Below are 21,954 nucleotides of genomic sequence, written 5' to 3' on the forward strand. Positions count from 1 at the left end.
TCTTTAAGGCCATTTAGTTCAGTTTCAAAGCCATCATCTAGAGGATTCAGCCTTGATGCTCTGATTGCTTGGCCTCTCATGATATTTCTGAAAACATGGGGTGGGTGCATACTAGATCTAAGCAGTAAAGTATTGCTGTGGCAGCTCTTCCGAAATACACCTGTATTTATAAGATTGTTATGAAGTCTTTCAATATACATGTCTAAAAAGTCTTACAAAGTCTAACAATTTAAAAAGGAAGTTATGTTACCCCACACCTAGTTTTAGAGATAGGAAGGAAGGCTGTACTAAGCCTTGCGGACATTGCAATTTTTGCTCTTATATAGATAGTACTCCCCATTTCTTCCATCCAGACCTACAGAAAAGTTTTTATATATCTGCAGAGGCTAACTGTATGACACAACATGTTATTTATCTAGCTGTCTGTCAAACATGTTCCTCATTCTATGTTGGGAAGACTAACCGCCCACTGAGGGATCGAATGAGGGAACATGTTTACCATATGAGAAAGGGCACAATACATAACGCTTTGGCCAAACATGTTATGATGAACAATACACATCATGTATTTTTATTTAAGGTACTGGAGGTGATAACTCCTAATCCAAGAGGTGGGGATATTAAAGTCTATACAGAGGGCAAAGAAACAGAATGGATCATATTACTAAAAGCAGATAAAGGATGTGGCCTGAATGAAAGGGCCTCAATTAGACCCATATTAAGGCAGAGAAGGAATATTAAGTGAACCAACTGTTTTAATATGTCTTAAGAGCACACTTGTTTTTATTTTGTCTATATTTGTTTTTATAGATGTTCCTAAAACATGCTTTTTTATATAAGATTTTCACACATGCTTTTTGAATGTTATATACATTTGATTCTTTGCATTTTATTCCATGTATTTTTATTGCAACAGTTCTTGTCTCTTTAAAATTCTTTGGAATGTTTTACTAATTGCTTGCCACTGATTGGGAACAGTATATATGGTGAAAGCAGTTTTAGTGTTTGTCCTAGATCTGAAGAAGCATTACTGCGAAAGCGCTTATCTCTCTGTCAGTTGTTTGTGGATTAAATATTTCTTTTTACAAGTTTGGATCCTGCTTTATTTGACCTGGCATAAAAGGGTTTGTACCTGCTCACGCTTGGCTGTTACTTTTTTCTGATTATATTCCTCCTATACGGCTTAAGCGCTAACCTGACACAAGTTTAGACTGTCTAAGAAAACTTTTATTGAATTAATTCTTGTGTACAGGGGCAGGAAGTATCACATACTTCAATGGCTAACATCGAGTTAGATTACGTCCCCAGAGATGAACATCGTGGGAACGAGGCTGCTAGGAACGATGCACTTGAAAAGAGATTTCAGCAGTATCTCAGAGGAACTAACACTACTTCCTGGTTCCTCGAGAATGAAACAACCATGGGAAATCCCGTGGGGGAGAGCGTTGATTCAGACAGGTTGTATGCGCTACTTGAAGCGACTAAAAAGAGTTTTATTAAATTAAAACGGCTACAAACCCAGAGGATGCATTTTCAACTGTGCCTGGATCGTAACATTATACCAAGGGGACTTCGTGTTTTCACCATGCCTAGTCAAGGCAAGGATTACCCGGAGCTTTTAGCTCAATGGCAGCGACTAAACATGGAGGTGAGTCGCAATTACTTAAGGCTCTTGATTGACTTTTTTAGACCAGAAGAGTCTAAGTTAACTGACGATATCACAGAAAAACAGCATGTTTTGTTTAAAGACTTTCCAACCCGAATTACATCTCCATTGTTTGAGAATATGTTGGATAGTGTGTCAGCTTTCAAACGAAAGCTTTTACAGCAGAAACGCCATAAAGTTTTGAGAGACACTAATGATTTTGAAAAAGGCCATGTCTTTATGTGGCCTAGATATAATTCTGATGATGTCACGAGTTTACCTACTGTTAGAACTGCTACTAATTTTGGAGTAGTAATGCAGGATAAGGCAGCTAACAGGAGTTCTGTTAATAATGTTAACTCATTAGAGAAAACAGCAAATACTAATAGTGTTGCCATTGTAATGGAGACTGATAGAGCTTGTCAACCTGAATGCACTAGTGAGAGACATGTTGACATTTCTAATGCACATGATAGTATTCCAACTACTGATCATAGCAATGATTCCACAGATGTTATACATCTAGTGCATACTGCTGTAAATACAAATGCTAATCTTTACCCGGAGGTACGGGTTGTTAAGGGTAAAACTAACCAATCACAAAATAAATCTATGCAATCACAGCATAATAGTGAGTCTGTAGTTAGACCGAAAACAACTACCCCGCAATTAGGCTCTGACTCTAATGAACACCCTCAGTTGTCTTTTCCCCTGCCAGTGAGAACGGAGAAGAACATGTATTGTTCCCGTTCAATGAGCAGAGGAAGACAGAAGAGGAAATTATCGGAAGAATACACACCTCAGAAGACCCTGAGGAAAATGTGGACAGGCAAACGCTAGTCCACAATATTTCCAACACTATTTTAACCAAAGATGAAATCCTACTATTGAATAAAGGTCTAAGTTTCATCCCTAGATGTCAGAGTCAGTTGACTGATACTGTTATGGACCTCAGGCTATTCTGTAGGAATGTTATGCTAAAACTTATATACAAAGATTCTACCAATAGTAATTTAGAGTTTAAGTTTAAGAATTTGAGCGAATTTATACCCAGTAATCATCCATTAGTTGAAGTCTACTTAAAACTCACTGAGGAAGAACTACATAGTTATTATGATAACAGAACAGATAATAAATCACGCTATAGGAGAAACAATCTCACATATAGTGAAAGAAAAAGTCTCAAGAAGTTACAGGATGATCCGAACATCATTCTTAGACCCGCTGACAAGGGTGGCAAAATAGTTGTCATGGATTCATCTGACTACACTGATAGGATGGTATCTATGTTAAATGATGTATTTTATGAGCAAGTCTCAGTTCATTACATAGAGCACACTATTAAATATGTACAAGATACTATAAAAGATATTTACATGGGTCAATTAATAGATAAAGATCTATATGGATATCTCACTATCCCTTCTCCGACTATACCAGTCATACACGGTCTCTCAAAAATACACAAGGACTCGGAAAATCCTCCTATGAGACCAATAGTTTCAGGTCGAGGTTGGGTGACAGAGCATCTGTCTGTATATATTGAGAAGCATTTTAGATCGGTTTTAAACAACAACAAGGTAGTTTTAAGGGATTCCAAACAGTTTTTAATTGACTTATATGATTGTACCAAAGATTTAATGATTACACTGGACTACATTTTTGTCACATTTGATATACAGTCCCTTTTCACAGTAATACCAAATGAGTTGGGCTTGACATATGTTGCAGATTACTTAAAAGAACATAGCGATTACCCTTCTGTAACCATCGATCTAATTGTGCATTTCCTAGAGTTAGTCCTGGAAAATAATCTTTTTATGTTCCATGACAGCATTTACAAACAGAGGGATGGCGTAGCTATGGGCACACCATGTGCCAATAGCTACGCCAACATGTTCCTGGCCTACTGGGAGGAGCACATACTATTTTGTGAAGAGATGTTTAAACAGCATGTCATTTTCTATCGACGCTTTGTTGATGATTTATTTGTTTTGTGGAAGGGCTCACTAGACCAACTTCACAGTATGCTTACCATCATGAATAATTTGACAACTTGTCTCAAATTTACCATGAAACATTCACTGTATAGGATTGACTTTTTAGACATGTATATTGAAAGACTTCATAACAATCTTATAAATACAGGTGTATTTCGAAGACCTGCCACAGCAATACTTTACTGCTTAGATCTAGTATGCACCCACCCCATGTTTTCAGAAATATCATGAGAGGCCAAGCAATCAGAGCATCAAGGCTGAATCCTCTAGATGATGGCTTTGAAACTGAACTAAATGGCCTTAAAGACAGGTTATCTACTAGGGTTATGGCATTAGGAGATAAACACACACCTGAATGATATACATGAACTAAGACATACTAAGGGTGAACCTTATTTTGGACCGCATGAATCTATAACAGTCCCAAATAGTCATATTGAACGATCACAAAATGTTAAATTTATTACATATTTTTCGTCAGACCATTTAGAAATCAGAGAAATTATTAGAAAACATTGGGAAATCCTACATGTGGATGATGACCTTAAACTGATAGTTGGTGAACAACCAGGGTTCTTGTATAAGAATAAAAACAATTTAAAAAGGAAGTTAGGTTACCCCACACCTAGTTTTAGAGATAGGAAGGAAGGATGTACTAAGCCTTGCGGACATTGCAATTTTTGCTCTTATATAGATAGTATTCCCCATTTCTTCCATCCAGACCTACAGAAAAGTTTTTATATATCTGCAGAGGCTAACTGTATGACACAACATGTTATTTATCTAGCTGTCTGTCAAACATGTTCCTCATTCTACGTTGGGAAGACTAACCGCCCACTGAGGGATCGAATGAGGGAACATGTTTACCATATGAGAAAGGGCACAATACATAACGCTTTGGCCAAACATGTTATGATGAACAATACACATCATGTATTTTTATTTAAGGTACTGGAGGTGATTACTCCTAATCCAAGAGGTGGGGATATTAAAGTCTATACAGAGGGCAAAGAAACAGAATGGATCATATTACTAAAAGCAGATAAAGGATGTGGCCTGAGTGAAAGGGCCTCAATTAGACCCATATTAAGGCAGAGAAGGAATATTAAGTGAACCAACTGTTTTAATATGTCTTAAGAGCACACTTGTTTTTATTTTGTCTATATTTGTTTTTATAGATGTTCCTAAAACATGCTTTTTATATAAGATTTTCACACATGCTTTTTGAATGTTATATACATTTGATTCTTTGCATTTTATTCCATGTATTTTTATTGCAACAGTTCTTGTCTCTTTAAAATTCTTTGGAATGTTTTACTAATTGCTTGCCACTGATTGGGAACAGTATATATGGTGAAAGCAGTTTTAGTGTTTGTCCTAGATCTGAAGAAGCATCACTGCGAAAGCGCTTATCTCTCTGTCAGTTGTTTGTGGATTAAATATTTCTTCTTACAAGTTTGGATCCTGCTTTATTTGACCTGGCATAAAAGGGTTTGTACCTGCTCACGCTTGGCTGTTACTTTTTTCTGAATATATATATATATATATATATATACATACATATGTGTGTTTGGGTATATATTCTTTCACTGAGAATAACTGATCTGGGCACAAATCAGTATCACTTATATGGGAGTCAGGTACCACAAACTGTTGGTGTGAGGGCAGCATTCATCTATACATACGGACTATATAGTTGTAGAAAAGCTGGCTGTTTCTGCCACAGTTTCTCTGTGGAGTAATCCAAAATTGAGATTTGTTGATACAGTGGCCTCTACATTAAAGATCTGCTGTTAATGCTGAATATACTCACACGTGTACCTTTTCTGAAAAAAATGTTAGGAGGTAGAACTGTATAACGAGTACTATATACTGTAAGTTTTTTTGTTATGGTTTTACCTGAATTTGTTATTCAAATTTAAGAGGGTGGAGTTTGTTGCAGTTCACTGCCTCCGGCCACGGACACGTGCACTGTGCCTGCCAGGGGTTCCATGGGCACGTCCAGGTACAGGCCTCAGTGTGCTACTTTCCCCCTGATAATGACAGATGTCCGCTGGAACCAGGTCTGTCCTGGAACTGGCCAGGACCACGTGCTCGTGGTCTGCTGTGGTGTGGACAGTGCCCTCCCCCGCAGTGCCGGGGCTGGTACTGCCACTACTGGAGCCCCTTGGTGTCCTAGCACGTCCACGTTGACAGCCAGCTGTTGATGTTGCTGTCCTACGTCTACAAAGCCATCGCTGCACTCCCACCACATGTTCAAGCACGGACAAACCACGGTCGATGAGGGCCATCATCTCACCAGACTGTCTATCCATGAGCTCGGTATAAACACGGATGGCACCAGAGAGTCCATGGAAGTTGTCACTTGCAGATGTGAGAGCAGCCCTCTGCAGCCTCAGGCCCTGTCTGGTGTAAGGTTCCATACATGCCTGCGCTGCCATGGCAGCCTGAAACATGCACCTGGTGGTACCAGTTGTAGCACATCTGCCAGGGGCATGATGACCAGCGGCCCTACCACGAGCACCTTGGGGCATCTGCCTATGTGGTGCCCTGCCAGACATCTCGCTATGCCTGCTGTGACCAGGCACAGTAGGCATGGTTACCACACTCCCCTGTGCACTGCCACCAAACGCCAGCTGTCCCTCCACTATGGCCACTGGTGATGGGGTATGTATAGGCACTGAAACTGTGTGCGGGGTTGGGGTGACTAAAAGGGGGATGTCAAATGATGGCACTGTTTCGGCCTCTGACAACCCCACATGTGCCTCAACAGTACTATCATCATCTTCGGTGTCTGTATGGACACCAACATCAGATTGCATGCAGGAGGGACCCTGACCCACCTCGCCACCTGTGGGGAAAAACAAGAAACGCACTTTAAGACCAGTACAGCATTGCTTAACAGTAAACACATACAGACACACACACACACACACACACACACACACACACACACACACACACACACACACACACACACACACACACACACACACACACCACCTTAATACCTACCTGTCCATGACTTTACAGACAGTCCCACGTTTATTCCCATGCGTTCTCCAACCTGCATCACACTTAGTAACATACACTCATTGATACCACTCATTAACATATCATTCCTCTAAATGCCTGGACAAGTGATCACAACACAAGACCTGTTACTGCATTATCTCCCTGACCTGAGTGGAGTGGTTTTACATGGCCTCACTGCTGTCAGTCAGTGTTCACCCTGTGTATGTCCAGACATCGTGAGCATGGCCCCTATATGTGAGGGGCTACTGTGTTCACTCCATAATTTCACTCACTGGAGTGTCATGTGTAAGTATTGCTCAGTACATGCCAGATATGCTTCTCAGTCAACCCATCATGTGACAACTGTAATATATGGATACACTCCCTGGTGTTGTCTAGTAATTCCCCAATGCATCTGTAGTGCTCTATACGTGGGTTGTCGGTCGCCTCTCTGCTGAATGCGATATTAAGGGTATACCTGGTGTCTACCTTCCCTCCCAATGCATGTTCCATGCTACAGACCTTATTATACTATCAGCTGTCCTGTGATTACATACATGACAAGTATTCCTGGTGTGTCATGTGTCAGACCATGTCCATGTACTGCATGATCCCAAAGGGAGATACTGCAGTATGAACAGTTCCACAATCACACATGTGCACACGTGGACAACCACACAAGCAGACACACATGCACACACGCATCCTACATGCATCAACCTCCCTCCACTTCACCAGTGTGACTCTACAGACAAAATAACCACCCATCAACACACAAACACATACACACACACACACACACACACATACACACACAGGTGAGGTTGCACAATGATAGTACATGCAGTCGTCCTATTACCCATCTGTCAACATGCATAACATATGGTACACAACAGCATGCAGTGCAGCTATAGTCAATCCATGCTAGTAACAGTATACATGTGTGTGATGCATGTGCTGTGCTAGTAGGTGATGCCCCTTCCCCTAGAAAACACTGCACCCATGTACACAGTATTGCTGTGCACCTGTTCTGCACCCTGCCATGTACTGTGCACCAAACCTCACAGGTGTATAACCCTTTGCTGAATGTGTAGTACTGTGTCACTTATGTCAGCTCTAATGCTCACAGCCCCTATGTTTTTCAGCAACACATACCTGGGATGATATGTGGATAGATGTCATTTGTGAATGCCTGATGTCTGGTTTACAGATCTCAACATCAGCGGACCATGTATGACCAATCCAATACTATTATACTGACAACCGTCAGAGTATACCGTGGCTATGGGGAGTATACACACCCTTATTGATATGAAGCACCCTTCCTTGATCTGCCATGGGACCACATCACCGCATATATTAACAGTACATGAGCCCGATATGTGACATATGTTCTGTACATTCACATGTAGTGTCTACGGAATGTGTTAGATGTGCGGATGCTGACCGCGATGCATACACTTCGTGTGTGCACACCCTTATCATGATGGTTTGTTGCACCTATTGTTATGTGACTACAGCAGTCACTACTCCTGGCAGGGATATACTAGCATGGGCCATCTGCATTTCCCAGTGTATGTTCAGTCTGCCCTACACATGTTGCCCAAATCTGCATGATTGCAAGGTCTACTCATGTGCACATCCCTTGGTGTTCACACACTGCCTTCACTATTGCTATGGGGGTAGGGTTACGTCTGCCACAGTACCTGAACCTGACTGTGTGCAGATACAGCCATTCCTAGCATCCTTAGGATCCCTGCTGCAATGCACTGGTGTGTCATGCTGACACACCCTCCCCTCCTTCAGCCTTTTTGCAGATGCTTGACAAATAAGCCTTACACATATGTCAGTTTGCAGTGTCCCATACACTGAAGCCCACATGTTACAGCCTAGTCCCAGCTGATAATGTAGACCACTGTAATATGTTATGCCATAGTGTAACTCTGTAACAGTTGCCATTGTACTACTGGTATGTACACTGTAGTTGCACTGTATACGGGTGATGTTTCACACATGTCCCTACTGTAGGCCATGTTTCCCACCATTATGTTACTCCCTGTGGACACATTCCGCAATGACAGGATGTTACTTATCTTGCAGGTGTCTGACATACCCTTCCAATACCCCATCATGGTCACCAATGTGATGGTGTGCATTTAACAGCAACAATACGTGTACATGTACAGCATGCATTCTGGGTAGGTGTGTTAGATGTGTGCATGGAATATACCATAGCTATTACATGCCCGGTGTATTGGCAAGCATCAACATAAACCATATTCACCAGCTACAGGCTACTGCCTTGGTGGTATACCGGAGGGACCTACATAAGAGGGTGAGAGATGCAAATTCAGTGGCCACACCTGTGGCATTGCTACAGGGAGGGTGCAGCATTACAGTACATCAACAGTACATGTCCACAATACTACCATGTATGCACATCTGTTTATCACTGCTATGCAGCAACATACTAGATCTATGACATGTCAGGTATGTATGATCTACCTGTACAGATGTGGATGCATACGCAACAGTGGTCTACTGATGTGCCCTGTGGCCTTACCTGCATGTTCCTCAGCCGGTGTGTGGGTAGCACCCACCTCCACAATGGTGTCCGGCAGTTGGTGGCTATGCGGATGGGCAGGTGCCATGAGGCTGGCGAGGAGCTTCTCAACATGTGTTGGGGGGATGGATATATATATATATATATATATATATATATATATATATATATATATATATATATATATATATATATATATATATTTTGCTGTGTATATACATATATATATATATATATATATATATATATATATACACATATATGTAGACATATATATCTATAGCTGTATGCATATGTATGATATATATATATATATATATATATATATATCTTCATAGATATATATATATATAGATATGTATACATCTATTTAGATATATATATATATATACACACACACACACACACATACATACATCCACATGTTTAAATACATTTCCTGTACTGTTGAATGAATGTGCTGAATTATATGTTTGTGAAAACATCAGGGTTATGTATATCTCACAAGACTTGGTGGTAAATCACTTTGGCTATGGTGTGCAGGGTACTGGGTTTGAGCCTTGCAGAGGCTGTTTATTTTGTTGCTGGGCAGAACAAGGGCCATTGGATACAGAGTGATTAAGGCACTTTTAAACAGTTGTAAGCGGTTTTGCACGGAGGTAAGCACTGCTAACTTCTGGTTACTGTTTCTTATACTCAGCTTCTAAATTGCTTAACCTGTGTAGGCATTGCTTACCCCTGCGCAAACAGACTTAAACTTGCTTACTGCTGCTTAACAGTGCTTACTCCCGCTTACCCCCACGCTAATTTCTTTAAAAGAAAAGAAAAAGGGTTGATAGGAAAGTGGTGAAAAAGGGACACAAAGGGGGAAAGACAGTAGAGAAAATAGCTAGGGATGTGCAGGAAGGGTGTAGGGAAGGCCCGTAGCTGCCCATTTCTTCTACAGCAACAGCTGTGCATATACACTGAATTTAGAGGTAGATTTGGACACTCAAACCCGTGTGAGAGGGGTGAGGACAACAATAATATGTTGTGATGCCAATTAGACCAGATTACATGTGTCCAGTGGACACGTGTGAAATGGACAGCTATGTATGGGGCGAGATTTTTTTTTTTGGGAAAAGATTGCCCCTTTTTTTTTCAGGTGAGAGTGGTATATTGGAAAGTGATAGTAGGTATATTTGGGGAGGTAGGTTGGGTAGGTTAACAGACAAGACAAACAAGACGCATATAGGGGTGGTATATGACACATGGTGGGTAAACATCTTGATGGTGAGGGGTGTTGGGAAATCAGAAGCACATGAGTCCCCTAGTGGAAACAGTGGGACTGAGGTCCCCACCCATGGGCAGTCACCACTGCACCTTCACAGCCCGAAGGTGGCTGTGCTGGGGGCTGAGTCAGAGAGCCAGGCCGACCCTCTAGTTGCGACACTCGGCCCTCAAACTGGCGTAGCAGATCTCCGACCTCCCTGTGGAGCTCGCTTATGCACCAAGACCCGGACCTAGCGATGGGTGACAGGTTCATGTGCTGGTGCCCAGTGCCACGGCCAGCTGAGGTGGGACAGGTGGGTCTACTGGGACCAGCATTCACATAAGTGCTATGGTGTTTATATTTTATCAACATATGTGGGTTAGTAATGGTCACCACATTCCAGGATTAAGTATAACACCATGCATAGATATTCCCATTAACCCAGACACCAGATATGGAACAGTTGCATAGCAAACAGAACACATACATATATGGGACCACAGTGGTAATTACAACAGCATGCAGGTACATTGATGGCACCATGCCACCAGTGTTGGAGTATTTCAACATAGCACATGCATAGAAACAGATTTAAATAATTATCAAACAATAGGACGTATGTCTCAACATTACAGTTAAGTCAGCACGTTCCAATTGAGTTGGGTGTTTAGTTTATTGTTGCAGATATGGTGGGGGGGGGGAGATGTCAATTAACAACTAGTATATTCCTGTAGTTCACATTACTTTCCTAGTCAGTACTGTTATCTGTGCCTTACAAGTATTATTACACTACCCTATTGCCTTACTTTGGACAGTAGTATGGCTGTCAACAACAATATACATGAACTGGTTTTACCTGCAGTATACACCTCTTACCTGGTATACCTGTGGAGGAATTGTTTGCTAACGCTAACTATTTCTACACATACTCCCAGATTCCAGGTTGATGTTATGCACATACCTGTCCATCTCTTTTTGCACAGACTCTGGCCATGTCTTGACCACATGCAGGTGAACCAGGACATATTTAGACTATTGCCCTCTTCAACCTTTAGTGACTTACAACACTCTTATACAGGATTTCCTAGACAGTTATATTCTGTAGCACAGTGTGGGTGACAGTGGTGAGTGATACCTTATTATTCAGAGCAACTGCAACAATAACAATGCCATACAATACCAAAGTAAACAGTACCAGTACAGGGTATCAATCTTTTATTTCTGGACACAGTGTTCATATCTGATGGACCTGTGGGAGCAGTGTTTGTTAGCACTACTAGAATGTTGCCATACAAATTACCAGAATCCACATTAGTATTATGCACCTACATCTCACTCTGTTACTGTACACACTCTGGTCACAGCTTGACAACATGGGGGTGTAGATGGGACATACTTGGCTTATTACTCTCATAAAATTTTGGGGAGTTGCTAGTGTGACAGGTTTATTCTTATAGATGTGTGACAATCAGTTGTATTTCCTGTTTGCTGCCTAAACATCTGGGATCATCCCACTGATTTCCCAGGGGGACAGGGTGTCAGGCAGCATATATGGGCTAATTTACTGGACATTCTGGACATATCTGTACAGTTGTGGGGTATGATTCTGTATGCAGACTACTACCACTCCTAGGATTCGAACCATGGCTGTATGTGCTAAAAATACAACAGTTCACATCTCAGTTTTGTGTGCTATTTGAATTTTGTTGTCTGTTTTTTTCTGTCTATATCTTTTTCAGTTGTCATATATAGACATCCCTACACATTTTATTTATGTTGCACAGTGTGGGTAACACTGCTTAATATAACAGTACTATTAAGTGATTGCAAATCTACATTACCATACGATACCAGAGTAAACACATGCAGTCCAGCAGTTAGACCTTTATTGTCAGGCTATTATGCTTTTATTTACATACAACCTATATGAGACTCTTCCTGCCATATTCCTCTGGTGTATGCAGTACTTGCCTTAGACATACAGGTTTTATACAGGTGATTAACTTACTAATACTTTTAGATTTAGTTCCCATGACAGTACATGCAAGAGTATTACTAACCTGCCTCACGTCGCAACCTCTCCAAGCGACATCCATAGGCCTCCTGTTTCGCAGCCCACTCACTTGCCACTGTGAAGGACATAAGAGGAATATTTAGCCATACCTATCCATAATATACATGAGCTGGCAGTTATTAAACAGGTAGTGGAGTGATACTTACACACAGCTGCGACCTCCCCTGTCCTCCGAGCCTCTTGGATCCACTGATCCAAGATATCCCCCTTTCTCCGCTTCAGGTTGACATAGTGATGCCTGACCTGCTCACCAGTTTGGGGTATGCCAGTGGCACTGGTGATGTCACCGGGAAATGGTCCCAGGCTTCTGCTTTATATTGGGAACCCTGGTACTGGCCCTGCAGCAGTCTCTGCTCATGTTCTTTGACAAGGAGTCCTGCCATGACTCTAGACTCCTGGATGCCCCAGCGCTGTGCCTGAAAGCACACACCCTCTCCCATTCCAGACATAGTGCCTGCAAGGGGAAGCTACAACCAGTTATGAGATGTATTCCTGTCTGTTGGGTTTAAATAGGGCCGATTTCTCTCACTTTGCCATGATTGGACGGTTTTGAAAAGGCTAAGCTATGGGCAATGCTGCTTACCTAAGTTTGGCATTGTTTAAAGGGGTATACCAATGGGCAAATTGAGTTAGCTGGCCTACACATTGCTTACACCTACTAAGCTGAGCTGTGCAATACTTAGCTTTGCGTAATATTTAATTTGCATTATATTTGCTTTTTGGCATTGATTTATTATTCATGACATGTTATATATGTGTCTGGTATCCATGATTCATGTGTACGTACACTGTATGAGGTCCTTGTATTTATTAGGGGACTTCAACACTTTATTACAATTACACCTCACATCTGGGCTAACTGCAGTACTCCAGTTCACATATTTATGTTATGTAGTAGGTTATACAACATAAGGCTGTATATAGATTCCTTTCACATGTTCAGTTTGATTTTCATATAGTGAGGATTTGTTTTGGTGATACCTCAGTCTTATGTACTGCTGTGATGGCTTAGTGGTTAACTACTGTGACTATAGTGTACAGGGTCCTGGGTTCAAGACCTGCAAAGGCTATTTACTTTATTTCTGGCCAGAACAGCGACTGTTGGATACAGAGTGATTAAGGCACTTTTAAGCACTTGTAAGCGTGTTTGCGCGAGGGTAAGCTATGCTAACCTTCAGTTAAATATGTTTACAGAGAGTTAACTTCAATATTGCTTAACCTGTGTGTGCATTGCTTACCCCCACGCAAATGGGCTTAAACCCGCTTACTAGTGGTTAAATATGCTTACTCCCACTTACTACTGCTTAATAGTGCTTACACTTGCTTCCTAGTGCTTACTCCCGCTTGCCACTGCACTAATTTAGACAGTAATGTCTGATGGTTCTTGAGAAGGTGGGGGATTTGGATGCTGTATGGAGTTATCATTCATTACACATTTTACCTTTCATTTGTAGATAAAAATCAGGCAGCAACTGAATGCCAGTAAACAAATGAAAGAATGTAAGGTGAAGGATCAGATGAGAAGGCAAGAAATGTGGAAAAAGCATAAATGTAGTTGCAAGTATAGAAACTTCTGGAAGAACCTCATGTTGATCAGGAATGAGTACAGGAATGGTTAAGAAGAGGTGAATTCAAACCAAGAGATGAAAGGTTAATATTGGCGGCCCTAGATAGTGGGCTGTGTACACGTTGGTTTATAAATTCCATTGAACATGTGGGAGAAACAGACAAATGTTTACATCCCTTGGGATCATCCATTACCAACAATTCAAAAGATAAATGCTAGAAAACTGGATATAGTGGTCCAAGAAAAGAAGATGAGTAGCATTGATCGTTGAAATTGCCACACCCAGTGACTACAGTATCTTGCATACAGAGAGACACAAAGTCATAAAATATCAGGATCTGCAGGCAGAAACAAGAGCAATGTGGAAGAAAGATGCCCAGACAATTCCAATAGTAGTAGAAGCAACAGGTCTTATGAAAAAGAATTTACAGTCATGTTTAGATATGTTACCAATACATGTAACTCCATATGAATTGCAGAAGGGGTCATTACTGGGCACATTGCCGGTGCTGCAAAATGCACTACTGGCTGAACATCAAAGATTGAAACAATACTAATTTCATGAACTTTAATTATACTTTGACTTAGGAATGGGGTCCATTTCCATCATGGTATTAGAAACCCAAAAGACTTGGAGAAATTAAAAAAAAATTAAGTATACAACTAGGCATACTAATATGAATCAAGTGCATCCTGACCACAAGAACTTGCAGGAAATATTCACTGCTGCTGTAGTCATGGTTTTTCACAATTCATACCCACAGATAGATTCTTTACTGAACACTCCACTGATTGTAGTCGTTGGCCTAGCTCCCAGATCCTTTTCTCACCACTTTCTCTGACTTTTCAGTGCCTTTCAGTCTTCACTGGCCCATAATATTTGTATTTTAAATAAACTCTTATGTTGACACAGATGTACACATTAATATTGGGGGAAGAAAGATTATATTGTTCTTCACTACAGCCTTCTCCCTTGGTTCATGGTAGTGAATTGCCACCCTCACCACCCAGATTATTAGGCTGGGGACCTCCCAGTCATTGTGTCACTCTTGTTTAATAAGCCAAATAATTATAAATGCAGATGACAGTGTGGAGTAGTTTCTGGCCAGTGGAGGCAGGTGCTAGCAGTTATGTTACCAGTTAGTACCAAACACCCTGTTATCAATTAATAAATACATACAAATGACCTTTTCAGAGTGAATAAATAAAATATTTTACTTAGAAAAAAATGAGTTAAACAATATAGTAAACATTTAAATATACAGAGAAGTCAAAATGCATATCAAAACAGGAAATAAACTTTTGGGACAAGCTAGAGAGTCACTAAAGTAAGAACAAATCAAAAACTCCATGATTGCATTCTGCCTCTCACCGATTTTAGCACAACTCAACTGCTGTCATTTTCAGCTATCTGGTTTATATTTTTTCGTGCAGAACCAATAGATGTAACCAAAAGGTTTTCTACATTTACACACTAATTACTGTTCTTTCTGTCTTGGCTACAGATAATTTCAAAGAATCTGCTAATTGCTGTTTTATGAACCTTTGCTTTCGGACTTATAAATGTAGGAAGTTACATGTTACGTTTAAATTAGAAATTACATACTCCATGCATAATCTTTTTTTTTCAAATTCTCAGAAAAAAAAGGCAAAAAAGCACACATTTTTACATGACAGAAATACATGTATTGCAGATTAAATTACATAATTTTAATTTATATCTTTAATTGTTAATCAGACAAGTGTGTACCACATCTGTGCTACACTGTGGTTCAGAAAACAAAGTCTTCTTTATATATAAACCTCAGAATCAGTATATGTTTTATCGTAGCACAACTTGCTGTAATGGGGTCACACATTCTCAGGTGCCCAAGTAGAACAGAGGTGTTGCCAAAGAGAACTGCTTAATTATGTTGTAGCTACCTAAGAAATTATAACATATCAACCTATAGAAGAGAGAAGTAGAGAGAGACAGAGAGTAAGCAGATATGGTGGGAATGTCTCTAATTATCTTACAGGACTGTTAGGTATACAGAATAATAGTACTCAAGGTTTACAAAATGGTAGTATTTTCAGAGCTCAAGTGCTCGGTGCAAAACAGTTCTGAATGCCTGCAACAGTTTTGCAGCCCTACAAAAAGGTACTAAGAACGAGCATCTAAGGATTAGCACGTACATGTAAAATAGAGTAAGGAATTGAATAAGTATGAGGCCGGGATAAGAGAGTAATGAACACTAGACCAAATATTTACCATGGTAAAGTAATCGGTAGAGATACCCAACTAGATCAAACAAGCTTGCAGCTTCTTTTTATCACCTTGTATGTTTCTGTGTATTATTTGCTGGAAAAGAGACACTTAAGACTGAAGACGGATGTCTTTTTAAAAAGTGGTATAGGCATTTTGTTCCGTTATGTTAAATGTTTCTTTTTCTTGAACTGTGTAATAAGGATTTCAAGTTTCTCAGGAAATTCTTATGTCGATGTTTCTTCTAACATTCATGTTCTGTCTTTCTTCTATTAGATCACACAACTGAAACTCTCTCCATTAGTGGATAAAGAAAAGACATCCAGTGGATATCAAGCTAAATTTGACTGCTGCAGATTCAAACAGGTGATTTACTGCTAGAATCATTACAAATTCTCAATGAGAAATTCAGGTTTCCTTTCATTTTATAATCCCTTATTTATTACTATTTTCTTTTGTCTGTCTGTACTTTAATGCACATAAACTGATGCCTTATACATTAACAGAGGATATTCTCCCGCAGCAGTAATTACATTGGATTGTTATATTACATAAAGCTGGTTTCAGATGACTAACACTGTGGCAAACAATGTAGAATAAAGTTATATCCTGTACAACATCAGTGTAAATTTATTTATTGATTTTATAGTTTAAAATCTGGCAGCAGAGTAAGTAAATTATTACATATCTGCTGTTATCTTACACCAGAAGCCTGAATAGATGGTGGTTGTTCAAGACATTTTATTCTGCTTCCGTATAATTTACTGCATTACATAGGCATATGGGATTAATTGGTTTTGTGTTAGTCTGGTTTTGTATTATTGTCTGTGATGCTCGCAGAAAAGGAGTTTGATACTTTATAACTGTATTATAGATGTTAGCATGCATAGACGTTTGTGGAAAATAAGCACATTTTATTATCTGATTGTGGCATAGATGGCTAAGTCCATCTATCCATTAGAAACATACCCTCTCCTTAATAATTAAAAACAGCATGACTATTCTTTAACTCTGTTGCTGTTTGTAACTGCACAAGACAGTATACTTCAAATATTTTTATATATTATCACTGTGTAATACCTTTATCTTATTTTTTGTGTGTGTTTAAAAGCATGACTAAAGATCCACTCTACCTACATTAAGTAAATAAAAATAATAAATGGCTGCTGAGATACTTGCATCCATATTGTGGCTCTGCACATCTGTCTGTCACCAGCAGATCATTGCAGTAAACTGCTATCCTAATTCTGTTAATGCTGCAGAGTCAGTCTGTATGCAATATTACTGTAATGCTCTTTTTAGTTTGCAATGGCATTCATGAGAGCAGGCTGATTACTAAAGTGGTCTGTAACCTAATGGATAGTATCGAGTATCAAACTCCTTTTCTGCAAGCACCACAGACAATAATACAAAACCAGCGGTCACCCCCTCATTGGTCAGGTCTGACCATAAGATAATTACCCTTGATGTCCACATCCCATCCTCACCCCCCAGTAGGGAAACCTCCATGAAAAACTTCTCCAAACCCAACTTCATGCTATTGAAGTCAGAAGTGACAAACTTCATGACACCCATGCAGAAGGGAACTGAAAGATGTTCATCGTGTTTCACTGTTGCAGTCATTACACTTGGGTTATCCTGCTGGCAGACGACCCGCAGTTAGCCCGAGTTCCAAAGTCTCGGTCTGGCATCGGTTGCTGTCGCCTATTCCCTGACGTCAGTGCACCAGGGGTATAAAAGTTGCAACTGACGCCATTTTCTTCAGTCTTTCTTGCCGCGCAGTGCCTGAAGCAAAAGCAGTTTGCAAGTGCCAGTCGGCCGACTCCTGAGATTTTCAAAATTGAATTTCAGAACCAAAGTCTTCAATAAAGCTAAGTACCCCATTGGTGAAACTTTTTCTTGCTCCAGACCGATGTCATTAAAAGTTAATAATTGTATTTCTTGTGGGAAGCAAATACCTCATAAGGACTTTCACTCTTACTGTATTCCTTGCCTAGGCCCTGACCACGACGTTACTAGTTGTCGGTTTTGTGCTGGATTCAATAAACTAACTATTATAACTTAGACAGCTAAGAAATGAAACAAAAAAAGCCATATTAGCCGATAAAAGAAACTACTACTACCAACTACAACCAACCAACCAAAATAATCCCCAAAAATTCTGGCGAGGTATCAATAACCTCCTACACCCTGGATGCTCAAGTACTCCCTCTGGCTCTGATCACAACAATCCCATCCAAATAGCTGACTCATTTAATACTTTTTTCACTGAAATCATACAATCCCTAGCCAACCAGCTATCCCCATAGCACCCCAGGCTCTGCCACAACATTTACCAATAATTCTCATCAATTTCATTTTCAGCCAGTGCCCACTTCACTTATCTGTAACCTCATACAGAAACTTAAACCCACTACTCTCTCTGCTGATAAATTACCTGCAGAATACCTGCAAAAATCTGCTAAAGTCATAGCCTACCCCATATCCATCCCCATTAACAGAACTATTTCTGAAGGATCTATTCCCCTAATCTGGAAAGTCTCTCACATTATTCCCCTGCATAAGGGCGGTAACTCCAAAGAGTTGTCCAATTATAGGCCCATAGCTATTCTATCTCCTTTGGCAAAAATAATGGAGAAATGTATACACATACAACTGTTAACCTACCTACTCGATCACAATTTATTAGCACCCTGTCAACATGGCTTTAGACCATTTCATAGCACCACCTCTGCTCTCTTATCCTTCACTAACCATATTAACAGTAATCGTAATATTGATACTCTATCCTCAGCTGTTTTATTGACCTGTCCAAAGCATTTGACATGGTGAATCACCACCTCCTTATAGACACACTCAAAAACCTGTCATTGGACAACCATACTATACAGTGGTTCCAATCATACCTACATAACAGGCAACAGGCTGTACTATGGGAAAATACTGTATCTTCCCACGTCCCAGTCACTCTAGGGGTCCCACAAGGATCTATATTAGGCCCATTACTCTTCTCCATCTTTACAAATGACCTTCATTGTGTAATTCCTCAAGCTGACTGTATCCAATACGCTGACGACTCCACACTCATATGCGCTGCTGCTTCTCAATCAGAACTTCAGTCACTAACCCAAATGACCTTTAGTACAGTTGAAAACTGGCTCCTACAAAGACGTCTTATCCTTAACCCCAAAACAAAAATGCTACTATTTACCCCCACCCGCAGAACCTCCCCACTTAACTTTACTATTACTTCAAATGATGGAACTATAATATCTCCTGAACCAACCACCAAACTACTCAGGGTACTAATAGATAACAACTTGTCCTTTGAACCTAACATTAATAACACCATAAAAATAGTAAACAAGAAACTAGGTTCCCTCTATAGAATAAAACCCTTTCTTATACCTCCAGCCAGGGTTACTATTGCTCACTCCACCTCATCTCTACCTTGCTCTATGCCTCCCCTATCTATACCAAAATATGTAGAAGTAATCTGAGTAAACTTACATCCTCCTACAACAATATTGCCAGATTTGCAGCTGGGTCCTCCTATAGAACTCATCACTGTATCAATCTGAATCAGTTAGGATGGTTAGAGCTGCCAAATTTAATACTTTTCAGTCAATTAATAGTAGCCCATAAGATCCTGTATTTACCTCAAAATACACCCATACTTACAACCCTAGTCATCCCCTATAATAACCTCAAGACCTTACGCTCAGTTAATAACCTACTTGTACAAATATCAAAATCTAACAACTTAGCTGGTGACACCTTGTTCTCCAATACAGTAGGTAAAGCCTGGAACATCCTCCCAAGCCAGCTAACCTCAATATCCACTGTCAGCTTATTTAAAAGCAAGCTTAAACCCTACCTCAAATCATACTGGCTATGCCCCTGTGTTAACCCAGACTAAGTACCTAACTATTAACTAGACTCCTACAATTCCTAGCCTCCCATGATCATGATCTTGTGTTGTCTCACTAATTTTTAGTGAGCTTAACCTTCCTTAGGATTTTTTCTCATGTAAATAAGTATATACTGTGGAATGATCATACACCTTCATATAGTATCACAGCCTATGTGTTAAATAACACTAGAAATCCATCCTTGTTTGCTGATCTTCTATACTCTATCTATAGATCTCTAGTGTTTTTCTTTCTTAGGTTTTTGTGAGACCTTAGTATCTCTTATCATAAATTACTAGGTGTATCTAATTTTGTAATATGTTATAAAGATTTGTACTACACCATTTCTAATGCAAATGTATTAGTCTTATTCATCTCTTCTTAGATAACGTTTTCCTTTTTCCTACTGAAATATAAAATATATAATCTTAGGCTTGTACTATAATTGTTAAAACTTCTTATGTACCAAATTATACTGTTATTGTCTTTGTCTTGACCTTTTATGTTGTTGTAATTTGCGGAGCTTTTCTCCCCAGGCCTCCAATGAAAATGGACATATATCCAGCTGAACTAGCCCGGTCAACAAATGCAAAATAAAATAAATAAATATTAAATGTCGGTTTGATTTTGCTCTACATTATTTTGGCCGAAGGTTTAATTACATAATACCGTCGGAACAACCAATGACCGCAATTTATAAAAAACGCAAAGACAAAGAAAAGGACAGGCATCCGAGGTCCAAAACCGACGACGAAGCCTCTTCTAGGCCAGTCGCTGGTTCGCCGGTTCTCAGTGAGGTGCTTTTGCAGCCCCTGACACCCGCTACCTCAGAGCCACAGGCCGTAACCGACAGCCACGTGGAGACACCGAGGCCTGTGGAAACTCAAGGTATTGGGCCTACGGAAACTATACCCTCAGATGGGTCCGGAGCCGCTGAGCAGGCATCGGCTTCTGAGGGTGTTTTCAGACCTTCACAGCTTGCAATTAAGCCCACTACAGCAGCAAAGGCAAAGTCAAAAACACCATTAAAGACAAGGAAACAAGTACAGCATTCTCCTGAACAGTCATCCATGCCAAAGAAACAGATGCTTAAAATGGCCAAAGACCTAATTACTTTAATCAGGGGTTCCCATCCCCCCCCCGACAAAAGGCCTAGGCAGGATACTGATTATGACTCCTCTGACCAGGTTTCCATTTCCTCTGATTCCTCTTCTGATCAGGGATACTGTCTCCCTCCCTATGAGGACTCTGATGCAGAAGAGTCCATACCTTCAGCCTCTCCACCTGAGGATTATTCTTTTGGGGAAACCCTGCACACCATGAGGGAGCATTTTCATTGGAAGAGCCAGGATTATTCAGAATCCAAGAAAAGGCTCAGAGACTTCCTTTTATTGCCTCAGCCCAGGCCCCTGGCTATCCCCCCTGTGCTTGATATTGTTGATGATGTTTTTTCTGAATCCAGTCTGTCTCCTGATTCTTTACCCCCTGCACCAGTCAAGCCAGATAGGTACTACAGAGTCCCTGGCTCTCATAAAGTTCTTTACAAAAACCCCGCTGTAGACCCAGAAACAATTTCCCAGGGTCATAAAGGGGTTAAGGCTTCTGCTGCTAAAAATCCTGTCCCCTCGGATAGGGATTCCAGAGCTCTGGACAGATGGGGGAAAAAAAGTTTACACTTCTGC

At 40.3% G+C, this 21,954-nt stretch overlaps 1 protein-coding gene across 1 annotated transcript in view; it reads left to right on the forward strand.

Annotated features, from left to right (window-relative positions):
* Window positions 1–21,954, forward strand: part of LOC122806959 (synaptic vesicle glycoprotein 2C-like) — a 419,490-nt gene that overhangs the window by 132,755 nt on the left and 264,781 nt on the right. Inside the window, exon 8 of the mRNA XM_044077810.1 lies at window positions 16,638–16,727. Coding sequence (XP_043933745.1) covers window positions 16,638–16,727 — 90 coding nt within the window. The remainder of the gene's footprint in view (window positions 1–16,637; window positions 16,728–21,954) is intronic.

The sequence above is a fragment of the Protopterus annectens genome, chromosome 7.part0 (genome assembly GCF_019279795.1).
Source record: "Protopterus annectens isolate FY-2018-M chromosome 7.part0, PAN1.0, whole genome shotgun sequence".
Taxonomy (NCBI): domain Eukaryota; kingdom Metazoa; phylum Chordata; order Ceratodontiformes; family Protopteridae; genus Protopterus; species Protopterus annectens.